General features: G+C 40.0%; 1 protein-coding gene across 1 annotated transcript in view; it reads left to right on the plus strand.

Annotated features, from left to right (window-relative positions):
* LOC149816622 (ATP-dependent Clp protease proteolytic subunit 3, chloroplastic-like) overlaps window positions 1–10,731 on the plus strand; it is a 48,098-nt gene extending 37,367 nt beyond the window's left edge. The window contains exons 3-5 of the mRNA XM_089987922.1: window positions 9,402–9,577; window positions 10,095–10,190; window positions 10,290–10,731. Of these exons, the coding sequence (XP_089844048.1) occupies window positions 9,402–9,577; window positions 10,095–10,190; window positions 10,290–10,577 (560 nt within the window). The 3' untranslated portion in view covers window positions 10,578–10,731. The remainder of the gene's footprint in view (window positions 1–9,401; window positions 9,578–10,094; window positions 10,191–10,289) is intronic.
* The last annotated feature ends 2,623 nt before the right edge of the window (window positions 10,732–13,354 follow it).

Raw genomic sequence — 13,354 nt, forward strand, 5'->3', positions numbered from 1 at the left:
CCCAGACCTGAGACAATCTCCATTTGCTGTATGGGTCTGGGTCCATCCTGCCCTGCATTATTCTCCCCTGGTTGGAAAAAAATCGGCTATGACGACTTGTTGTCTCCACAGTGAGCATTTAGATCAGACACATTAAATGTAGGAGAAAGGTGTCGATTTTCGGGCAGCCCAAGGAGGTAAGATCGGTCAAATAGGCTCGCTAGCCGGGAAAACCCGGTCTCCTTGGTGGGAAGGAGAACTATCTTATGACCCTTAAAGACAAATGTGTACGTGTTCCTACAGCCATCATGGATGGTCTTACGATCAAACTGCCAGGGACGTCCCAAAAGGATGTGATATGCGCTCATAGGGGCCACATTACACCACACTTCATCATGGTAATGCTCCCCCATGGAAAACCAAACTAAACAATGCAGGGTGATGGGTACCTCGTTCCCTTTCTTGAACCATGCCATTTTATAAGGTTGAGACAATTTTTTCGTTTTTAGGTTCAAGGTGGATACGACACTCTCGGACACCATATTCTCGCACGCCCCTGTATCAATGATAACATTACGCGTGCGCCCTCACAGTTGCACCGGGTTCTAAAAATATTATTCCGCAACCATTTTGTCGGTGCTGACTCTCGGGATGTGGTCAAAACATGACGGATGGTTAACAAATTTTCGATGCTGCCATCAAACTCTACGACTTTCATCTCGTCATCTCCCGTAACAAGCGACTCAGCCTCGCTCTCACTATTGAACGCTGACTCAACAATGCCCTCTGCCAGATGGGTGTTCCTACTCATGGTGGGACGCTTGGACGCAATATGACCTAATTCTTGACACCTAAAACAACGAACGATGGACTCACTGGGCTTACTTTTGGATCGGGTTGTGGTACGCGGGTTCAGACTCATCAGGTTTGCTAAGGTCGACTCCAGGGGTGGACTTTGAGTCTTCTTTCCTAGGGGAGCTCGCTCCCCTGGTTGGGAAACTCGACTTAGGTTGACTAGACTGATCACTATGGGGTATCCTATATTCCTGTCTCCTTCACATTCATGGCATAACTGCTCACCTGATCTAATGACTCGACTGTGATACAACTGAAGTTGTCAGAAATAGCAGGACAAAGACCAGAAATATACCTCGTGACCTGCTGGCGGGCTGTCTCCTCGATCTGCACTCGTAGGAAAAGACGATGAAACTCAGCGGTGTACTCTGTCACAGTATTGGTGCCTTGACGCAGGGTCAGGTACTCTTTGTAGGCCCTCTCAGCGTGATCTGACGGCACGAACTTAGACTGCATCAACCTCTGTATCTCTTTCCAAGTCCGTACGTGCTCTAATCTCTGCCGCTCCCTCGACCTCTGGAGCTCAACCCACCACGTCTGTGCTAGGCCTCTCAGCCGGGTAGAGGCTAGGGAGATACGACGGTGTTCGGCGACATCGTGGTAGTCGAAGAAGAACCGGACGACATATGACCAATCGAAGAACTGCTCCGCATCGAACCGACCTGCGAACTCTGGAAGCTCCAACTTCACCCCATACGTGGAGGGGCGCTCTGGTGCTCTCTGCTGTCGGGCCTCCACCATTCCTGCAGGATGCTCATTCCAGAAGGTGGCATCATCCCACACTGCTTCATCTCTGTGGTCCTGTTCGCTTGGTTGCTGGGGTTGGCGAATTCTGACGACCTGTTGTCGACGCTCTGGTCGCGTCGGTCCCTGCTGAATCTACCTCGGTCTGGCTGGCCCATGGGCGTGAGCCATCTGTGGCCGGCGTTGTGGTGCCGGTATGACAGGAGGTCCAAGGTAAGGGGGATGGGGCTGCCGGGTCTCAGTTTTTAGGTGGGTAGGAACTGGATAGTACAGGTCTGGGTTATGGGTTTGATTAGGGTAGGGGCAGTGGATTGGGTTTGGTACGGGATTCTGGATCTGGGTTGGGTTAAAGGCTTGGGCTTGGTAAGGGTACTGGGTTTGGGTAGTGTAGTACTGGGATGAATTACCCGATTGGATCTGTATCAGGTCAAGTCCTAAATTACTCGTCAGACCCAAATTTTGATAGGTTGGATCGAGGATCGAGTTGTGGGGATAAAAGGCTTGGTCTGAACTCGATCCACGATCCATATGATTATGGGTTTGGTTTTGACCCGGCTCAAATTCAAAGTGGAGCTCGGTCTGGGTCCGATATGGGTTTGGGTCGGTATGGGATCCATTTTGTGGGTCAAAAGGGTTGGGTTCGGGGCGAACCGCGAACCAAACCCAACTGGGTAAGTCGGGTGATGGGGTTCGGGTCTCGGACCCATTCCCTGGAACCCAAAAAATGGTTCCCGAGAACCGGGTCTGGGCCCTGCTGAAATGAACTCAGGTTCAGACCCTCTTGGATTCGGCCCAATGTAGTGGGACCCACCCGCTCCCGCTCGCGGAGGTGTTGCCACAGGGCATCCACGCACGGACTCAGGAAGAAAAGGGGGGCCCTTCCCGGGTCGAGCTGACAAGGCTGGGTCTTACAGTCCCGACCTGGCCTGTGGCGGGGCCCCCGCGGCGAGGGGTCATGAGCCCACCTGGTCGACCCGCGATGCCGGGGCAGATGGGTGTCGGCTGCCCAGATTCATCGGAGGTGGATCAGCAGTGCGAACCACAGCCGATTCAGGGTGTTGAGGAGGTACTGAGGTTGCGGTGATGGCACAGACATGCTGACAGATCTGCTGGTATGGGTCGACTGCCGCAGCTTCAATGAGGACAACAACTTCGTCGACCACTCCCGAACCCCTTTGCCGTGGGGTCTCCGTGTGGGGCTCCATCCGCGACTCGATGACCGCGATCCGAGTTTCAACCCCATCGAGTCGTTTCGACATGTTGGTCACGTCTCGGCTGACATGCAGCAGATTTTCGTCCATTCGGGTCATCATCTCCATCATACGCGACATTTGACCGTCGCTGTCGGTGTCTTCCTGCTCCTTTCCCTTCGCCGGATCGTTCCTCACGTTTGGTAGCATGCCTCCGGCGACGGAGGATGCCCGGTGCTCTAATACCATTTGATGCAGGGAGGAATGCGATATGCTCACAATAATGGATACCCACACTGTTGCTCTTTGACGCAGCGACAGGAAAAACAAACCAGCACGTAATGGATCGGCCGCTGTCGTGTGGATGCCAGCGCTGAGGGCTGTTAACGCAGCGATAGGATCGGCGTCACCACTGCGATGCAAGGTTGACTTTCACGCTGGCCTCAGCAGATGAGGGCACGACCCTCACGCTCGTACAGTATGTCGAGAGAAGAAAGATGTTCACCGGAAAAGACGGTGCAAAACTTTATTTCAATGAACATCAGTCGAACAAATAAGATGAAACAGTCTGAAGGAGATGAATGAAGGTCACCGTGGAATACACGCTGACGGTGTTATCTTTATTAACCACTCAATCGAACAGGAGAATGCAATAACAAATAGGGAAATCGCAAGAAAAACAAAATAAGGGCGTAAATGAAAAGTGAATGCAAATAACGACGAAAGGAATCAAACAAAAGGGCAATCAAAAACTGCTGAAGAAAGCTACTGCAAATTGTTTTTTCATCTCTGTCCTCTGCACGCAACCCTAGAGGGGCTTTTAAAGGCCCCATATGGATCCGGGTCTCGGGTCCGGTCCTGGACCCGAGACAATCTCCATTTTCTGTATGGGTCTGGGTCCATCCTGCCCTGCATCATATATATATATATATATGTGACGTTCCCTCCTGATTTTAGGGTGGACTGTTATTACACAAATCAGAATTGTTAAACCATATGGTGAATTGTTATTAAATTGATTGTCACCATTGTGAGTTCAAATTTGCTTCATAAATAAATCTGATCTTTCTAGTCCTAATACTGTTTTCAAAACTGAATATTTAGTTCAAGGTTTTGGCTGGCATGAGTTTTAACACTACTTTATGGGACTGTCACCAGCGTGATTTCATGAAGTTCTGTTTTGACATCACTGTGTGACTGTCATTAAAAAAAAACTGTAACATGCTACTATGCAGTTCAGCTTAGAATCAGGTGATAGATGTAAAACATGTTTAGATGCCATGTATATCAAACGTATTATTGAATTGATTTATATCTTCTGGCCGACTGTCATATGTGACTGTCTTCAGCTTACTTTCATATCATAAAAATCTGTTTCGACACTTATAAGTGGGTTGTTAGATAAACTCATTTGTGGACTGAAAAATCGAATTTAACAAGCTCATATGTGGACTCTTATTAAATTCAGTTTGTTTGACAAAAAAAAAATCAGATTTAATATGCTGTTTCAAGGACTATCATTAAATTCATTAATGTTGGATTGATAAACAGATTTTTACATGTCTTACAGTGGACTATGTTGAGCATACTTTTGGTCATGTTAGTGGTTGCTTGCTGGCCGACTGTCATCAGCTCAATTTCATGTTCTAAAATCGGTTTTGACACTTATATGAAGACTGTTATGACAGTTTTTTTTACTGAAAATCATATTGGTTAAACCATATCGTGGACTGTTATTAAATTGATTTTAGTCTGGCCGACTGTCATTAGTTTACTTTCATATCAAAAAACTCTGTTTTGAACATTTATATATGGATAGTTGTCCAACTCATTTTGTGACTGATAGTCAGATTTGATTTGCTTCGTCATGAACCGTTATTGGATTTAATTAACTGTGCTGGCCGATTGTCATGTTTGGCATGCATGCAAAACTATTTTGTTGTGATGCATAGCAAAAACAGTTTTGCAGATTTGCATACAAATTGTTTTGCTGTTATGCATATCAAGAAAAATTGTTTGGCTGCCATGCATACCAAACAGTTTTGCTGATTTTTTGCTTACGAACATGGTGCTGTTATATAAAAATATCTGTTTTACTGAATATGCATATCAAGTTGTTTGCTATTATGCATTTGGCTAGCTGTTGGGGCAGCTGAGCTGTATCTTTTGTGCAGCCATAATGTGTTATTCACAACACATTTCTGGGTTTTTTTGGCAGCACATGTTGCAGGCAACATGCTGTTGCTTGCTTTTAGCACAACAGTGACATGCGGTTGATTGCATGTCATGGTGCTAGATGAGACAAAATACATATACATGTGTTGAATATTAATTGTGCGTGTTATACATTCAATTATCATGTTGCAAGTGCTCATGTCATATGCATGTTTGGGAGTTTATGCATGAATTGGATAATGTTAATGTGTGTTGCAAGCATCTGTTCGCATGCATATGCAAATTGATTTTTATGTGCATTCTTGTTGTGTGATTGGATGCACATTGTGAATATGGTTTGAACAAGTGTGCTGCATGTTCATTGAGATTTTGCAAAAAGATGCATAAATCACTTTGAGATACTTTTGTGGTCAGATATGAATCACTGCAGCTTATGTGGGCCAGGAGCATGTATTGGTCCAAAATTGTTTTTATGCATTGCAAAATTTGTTTATGAAATTATTGGCTTTCCAAATTAATTGCACTGTTAAAATGTGGCGGGCCAAGGCCCGAGTTGGGTTTTGCATGTTGATTTGCAAAACGGATCTTGTGGAAAGAACTTGAAAATTTGTTTAAAAAGATAAAAGAGATAAACAATGTAATTAATCTCTTCCTAGATGTCCCTTATATAGTGTGAAAATCCTGGATGATGGTTTTGAAAAAATTGTAAGGATACTAAAACTTTGTATACGATTGTGTCCATCAACCCGATGTGGTGGTTCACCTTTCGATTACTGTTTTAGAGAGATTTCAGCTACTTTGCTTGAGGGTGGTGGTATACCAAGAAAATGACGTCAGCGGATGATGATTTTCCTGATGTCTCGATATTAGATATTGATTTCTAATCTTCTGATAGATGATGTTAATTCCTGATATCGGTCGAGAAACAAGTGTGAAACCCAGTAATAAATTATAAATTATGTGTTAAGTTACAACCGAGAACCTAACTTGTACTTCGAGAATTGTTGTGCTCGTTTTGAGTATCCGCGGGTTTAAGGAAAAAAAAAACTAAAATTGTGTCATTTAATAGGGACATGCATACAAAAGAAACTCTGATAATAACTTAATAAGTTATTCATAAATGTGCATTGAATCATGCATCTTTATTGTTCTGCATAATTTCAATACATTCATGCTTATTCTATTTCGCACGATATTTGTTATTTTATGATACTTGTATTAAATGCTTGAATGGTAAGTTGCTTATGAAATTGTTGTTGCATTCCTTTGAAATTATGCATGAATTTGGTTTATGCTGTTTCCTTTATGTTTGGATTTTTAGAGGAATTCGTACAAAGAATTCTGGTTCTTATCCTGCATTTCAAAAATGTTTTTCAGAATTGAAAGCTCAGTGATGGGGTGATTTCCTATATGGAGCCTACGAGTTTAGCGTGACATATCCCGAGTTCTTGACAGAGTAACTCTATGTTACAGACTACTTATTTATTTATACTATTATGACATTTATTCTATTGAGTAATAAAGTTGTTTATTTCTTCGTAGATTCAATGCACCATCTCTTGTGGTTTGGTATTTATTAAATCTGTGAGACCCCGGATCTTTGGGTTTGGTTTCCGCAATTGTTTAAAAAAAAATGAAAATTAATTTTTTTCCATTTTTCATGAGGATAATTTGAGGCCGTTACAATACAATACAAATACGATACACACTCATATCGTGATACGAGTGTGTATCATATCGTTATTTTTCATAGTAACGACACGTGTCGTACCGTATCATATGATATAGTATGATACTTACAACATTGCTTTTATCCGCTTGAGTCATAGTCCGAATTTTATCTTGTAAGTTGCATACATGTGCAACATTATTAAGGGAATACATTTTCTTGAGATATTTTTAAACTTTATTTGCGTGCTCAAATTTTGCAAGACTTTATATTTCTTGATATCAACACTATTAATGAGCCAAGAAATGATCTCGACATGTCTCATCCTCCATTCCTTTCATTTCTTCTCATAAGTAGCAAGGGTTTTAATTTTTCTCACCCTTTGTAAGAGGAAGTTTCCTTCTCGTTCTCTACCTTAGTGAGAACTGATTTAGGCCTGGGATCAGATCCACCCACTACTCCTCACAGCCCTTTCCCCCAAATATGGTGCTTTATAATTGAAGACCATGTTAATAGTTAAAATCATTAAGTTTCACGAGCATAATGGTGACACTTTCTTTGTCATCCATTTTACAAGAGTGTGTGAGAGAGATAAAAAGATTGAGTGGGAAAGGATATAGAGAAAAAGGACAAAAAAAAACAAGTACTATTACTCAATTTTTTTTTAAAGTAGAGGCAGCACTGCTCTAGCACCACCAATGGATCACATAAACACTTGGGCTTGAATCTTAAGTGTGCAACCACGATTCCACGAACATCAACAAGGAGCTTAGCACCACCAAGCTCATGATACCATGAAAGAAAATGAAGACCTCCAACAATGTCCAGCAAATCACCAAAGTGGACACACAAAAGAGGCTCACAAAATATAAAAATAATATTTTATTGATGTTCAAAATATGCATCAAGAAGCAATACATTGAGAGAGGGGGTTCACCCCTATTTATATACAATATGGGAACTCAATAGAGACGTTGGAGCTAGTCCAACGGCTCTACAGCTCTATTGACTAGTCATGATTAGTTAAAAAAGAACCAAACAAACAAAAAAAAAAGATAGTTACAATAATAAATATGAATATATATATATATATTTATAGTACACACACACACACACACACATATATATATATATATATATATATATATATATATATGTACATAATACATACATATAAACACCCACACACACACACACACACACATATATATATATAATCTACAATATATGTATATATAATCTACAATATATGTACGGATATGTACAATTTAATGTGGTGAATATGATTCTTTTGGTTATTTACTTGATGAAATAGAGCATCAAAAATCATGCTGCACACCTCCTAGAAAGATAGTATTGCTGAATGAAAAGATTGTCACATTGTAGAGATGAACCTACCAATGATGCACGCATCAAAATCATGGGCAGATCTACAGAATGAGGTGTTTCATGCCTCAATTATAAAATTAATAAAATATCTGAAAGTACATGGAAGATGCACACCTTATTATTTTCTTTATAGGGAACAAGTTTTTTGTGCCTAAGAAGCTTCAAGTGTTGATGTTGTGTCCATACTGAGGACTAAAATATGCATCAAGATACAGTTGGCAAAAAAAGGTCTAGATGTTATTGTCCAGGTTGCAAAAAAATTTAGCCTCAAGGCACGTTATTCTTGATAAACTAAATTAGGATGTGAGTAGTGCAGATAATAATTGTCATCCTAGTTTATCAACTTCATATTTTTGTGATGGTCAATCTTCCTAACCAACTAATAATGAAAACTAGCATGCTGCATTTGATGATGTTTGCTAGTTGATGTCATATTCGGATCAATAATGCAGCTAGCAGCTGATCTCATTCAGCCAATCACTGAGATAATCATGCCAGTGATAAACTGATAATCATGCTGAACTCATCCACACACATCAAGGGAATTTAGCATCTCACTGAATTGTGGTGAACTTGTCCTTTCTAAAATGTCGATCTTTCTAACAAGCAGAAAATATCAAAATATGAGAAGCTACATGTCTGTTCTATTCTTGCAACTGATAACATGATCTACGTGCAAGTTATATTCTCATGCATGGTTCTGCTTCCTTCTATTAGGACACACACTGTGAGTTGCAGCATAGCCACTTCAATCAACATTATCTTCATGTGATTATCAATCATGAATTAATGTGGTGTTTGTTCTGTACTTATGCAGGCTCCATTTTCCACTGCCATGTCGTTTGATTATCAGTTGACTGTAGCTATATCATTTATCATGTCTAAGATTGAGCTTTCCTGATGAAAATTTTCTTTATATTAAAAAACAACCATGATGCCTGTAGAGTACATGCATGAAGTGTGGATCTACAAATGCATCTATCACGTGAACAAAAACGTGCACATCATAAAATGTTTGTTTTATCCTATGTCACATGGATACGGCTGCAGATATGGGATTCAGGCATTTTTATAAAGTTTACAATATGACTAGTATATAAGGGGATATGGAGCTGGAGCCAAAATGGAGTCTGTGTGACAGGTTTTCACTTAATTTGCTATTAGCATGAAGTGTGATGGTCCATGTATTTAAGCTGACGGACACCGAACAAATGAAACCATTCATATGCAATAATGCAAGACCCTTCCCATGAATGTCTTTTCTGTTCTGAAAATATACTTCTGAACCATTTGATTATTTTGTGATTGATGTGTCAAAAATGACATTATTTATTTAACTCAATAATGACCGTGTCTAGTATGCCTTTTTACTACTATGGTATTCTTATTGTAACTCGCAGGAATGGGTATATATGATGCTATGAAGTTGTGCAAGGCTGATGTTTCAACTGTCTGCCTGGGTCTTGCGGCTTCCATGGGTGCATTTCTGCTTGCATCTGGAACTAAAGGAAAGCGATACTGTATGCCAAATGCAAGAGTAATGATTCATCAGCCACTAGGAACTGCTGGAGGGAAAGTGAGTATGCCTTCCTGTGCTTATTGTGGAAAAGTCTTTTAGATTTAATGATAGCAAACTCAGCTAAGGTATTAGGAGTGAGTGATGTCTAATTGGTCATGTGGGCAGGAGCATCTGTTATATTATATGGATAAGTTTGCTCATATTTGTTCTGAATGTTAGGAGCAATTTAGTCTTGTTATGTCCGCGTATGCACATGCTTGTGCTTGTGGTAGTGTTGTGCAGCTTGTGCTGTGCTGTGTGTGTGTGTATGAGAGAGAGAGAGTTGGTGCCACTGATCCTATCTGGTTGATATTTGTGAATCTTAATCTCTCTCCCTATGCTTGCTTGTGCTGTTCTTTTTGACAGTTGAGAAAAATAAAAGAAAACAGATTTAGTCAATTCCATAGAGAGCCAGAATACATCTCTCATGGTTTTTATTATCTTGATGTTGAGAATTGGGTATTTATCATGCACATAAGACATGTCCTTGTCCGATTGAAGTCACTGACATTTTATCCTCCGCGTTTTGATGTAGACAACTGAGATGGGGTTGCAGATTAGAGAAATGATGTATCACAAAGTGAAACTGAATAAAATACTGTCAAGAATTACGGGGAAGCCTGAAAGTCAGGTGAGTTAATGATAATTAATATTTTTAGAAGCACTAGAATAATTCTTTCGAGTTATGTATTTCAAATCCAACTTTTCCATTGGATCTCTTTCTACGCAGATTGAAGAGGACACTGACCGTGATAATTTTATGAATCCTTGGGAAGCAAAGGACTATGGTCTGGTTGATGCTGTTATAGATGATGGTAAACAAGGTTTAGTTGCACCTATTGCAGAATTGATGCCGCCACCAAAGACCCGTGTATGGGAGTATTGGAAAGTTGAAGGAAGCAAAAAAGCTAAGAAGAATTTGCCGTCTGAGCAGGCATTTCCACAAAACAATAGTGAAGGGGGTGATGGGGGTCAGGGTAGTGATAAGCAGGCAAAGGCAGAACCAACAGCTGTATGATTTCTTTAAAATTGCCTGTCATTCTTTCAGTTGATCTGGAAGAAAACTATTTACTTGTATCATTCGATGAAATATCAGGTGGGAATATTTTTATTGGAATCTTGTTGCCTCAAGCCATTAATGTGGATATCAGATGAAATTGTCACTTTACCTGTTGAAAGGCCAATGGGTGAAATTGCAGCGTTTATGTTGCCAATTTTTGTTGGCAATGACACCATAATACTTTCATAATGTGTCCTTGGAATGCATCGATTTTAGATATTGTGTTTTCAGGCTCCCGTACTAAGTCCCAACCTTCTGCCTTTTGCAAGAAGTGTCCCCTTTAGGATTCGAACCCATGATCTCTCATTTGCATGCAGTGACCTCTCCTCTCAATATAATAACGTGTTGTAGAAGTTGATGTCAAAGTCCGTGGTTACAAAGACAAGCGCAGTATTGATGTGGTAACCGGCAAATAATTATAGTTTTTAATTACTATGGTTTAATTTATTCTATTCAAAGAAAGAAAACTGGTCATTTCATCCTAAGCAACAAAAAAATTTCTCATCACCCCTCTCTCCTCCTCTCATATGCATTACAAGCTAAACTCGTTATTCACCTATTAAGAGATACCAAGTCTCATCACTTCAGTATTTTATCGTTGCATGTTATTCTCTCTCTCTCTCTCTCTCTCTCTCTCTCTCTCTCGACCACCTTATTTTTCACTCTTCATATTTTATCACCCGAGTGCTTCTAACAGGAGCTGTAATTGTAGTTTCAAGCTGACCAACTTGGCTTTGAGAAGAAGGCAAGTAATTGTCACAGTCTGTACTCGTTGCGTCGTAACTTTACTACTAATAATTACTTGCATTTTCATACCTTCTGTCACAACCACAGGTTGAACCCCACTAATGGTATTTGTTCTAACCACCCACCTCTTTTTTGTTAGGCGAATGCACTCTGTCCTCATGGAAGGTCTTGGGCAAGGAATTTACACCTTACAAGATCCACTTTGCGTTTGGATAAATTCTTGCGAATTTTCATGAGATTGAGAATTCTTGATGCAAAAAATTCTCAATAAAGACGATTCTTTTTCTTTTGTAATGGGAGTCTATTGAAAATTCTCAGTCTATTGTTTGGATTATTAAGGAATGTCACAAAGAATTCTCAATCTATTGCATAATTGCAAAGTTTGAAAACTTTGGCATAGGACTTGTGATGGTTCAACATTTAAGTTACTTCTGGAGTTGACTTGGACCAATTTTCACGAGTCAAACAAGCATTGAGCTCAAAGACAACTCCATTTTCCATGCAACCTAGTTCATTAACACTAAACATTAATCCTTTTTAGTTGGCTTCATGTACTTAGAAAAATTGTGGCAATCCAAATAGTAATTTTTTCAAAGACACAAGGCTTCACCGTTACTCATGAAAAAAAAATACAAACAAACAAAGAAAGGTAACAAGTAGTCACCAAAAGGCAAAGCACAACATAACAAAACAAAGAAACACAACAAAGAAACACAACAAAGAAATGAAAATACATGGGAAACCAATTGAGAAACTAAAATTCTCATATTAAGGGAAGAGGTCATGGTTCTATTTGCATTCTATCATGAACAGAATTAGATAAAAACATTAGTGTTTGTACGACAGTCCAACATGCCAAAGCTGTGTGTCCACAGAAGTTCAGAACCTAATCTAGTCACGAGGGTATGAAGTCAAACAGAGGAGCAGCTGGGCACAACATTCCCATGCCATGCCTAGCCAATCCCTTAATCTTCACATTCTGAGCAAATCCTCTTGTGAATTATGCTCCCAAGCTAGTTCGCTATATGTAGTAGAGGGCAGAAAACTAAACACTTCAACTGTTATCATTAGAACTAACCTTAAAATTACCAAAGTACAAATATATAAAAATAGAGCAGAAACAGAGGAAGCCATCCTCATTCCAATCCAACTAGCTTAAAAATTTGCTTTAGTCATCCATGCTCTAGTATCACAATTGCTTCAGAAACTCTACCTGCAGGCCAGTTATGTTGAACTGCAGCAACAATGGCTATTGCACTTCATCAAACTAAATGATGGCTGCCTCTTTGAACTCTGTCTTTATGAGGAAAAAGAAAAAAAAAACAGCAAAACACATCAACAGACCATAATCATGGAGTTGATCTTGAAGTTGCTCAACATGGTAGTATTCAGATCAGCAGAAAAACCAAGCAATCCAAACCATAAGATCTAATCTCAGTGACTACATTGATGCTTAGATCATGCATCAATGCATATATTAGGTAGCATGCTTTCTAATCTCCAATATCTCTTTGATGCAGATATTATGTATTCATGCATATATTACCAGCATAAAAACAGCTTGAACGTGGGAACCAATGGCTTTGAATACTTATGCAAAGCCACCCAGGCATGAACATAAAGATGAAAAATAATGCTCATTAAAGTGTCCACTATGTGTGGATCTAGCAATCATGGTGATCCAAACAATCACATCCTTCTCAGACATTCCATCAAACTCATTGTGTGCATCATTTGCTGACCTACATTTCACGTACATCTCCACGATTGTTGTCAACAAAAACATCCTCATCTTCATTGAATAAATCCCCCAAAACACAAAAACTTCTAATATTTTCTGGTTATCAACGCAAAAAATAGAACTATGTGAACATCATGTAAACTGAGTATTTCGATACTTTGCTTTTGCCAATCAACTCTACAAATGTATTCAACATGGTCCATTTGCTAAGAATCGACTGTTGGAAACATGACTTTTGGATGCTTGA

Source organism: Nuphar pumila, chromosome 14 (assembly GCF_984573655.1).
Source record: "Nuphar pumila chromosome 14, dmNupPumi1.hap1.1, whole genome shotgun sequence".
In the NCBI taxonomy this organism is placed as follows: domain Eukaryota; kingdom Viridiplantae; phylum Streptophyta; class Magnoliopsida; order Nymphaeales; family Nymphaeaceae; genus Nuphar; species Nuphar pumila.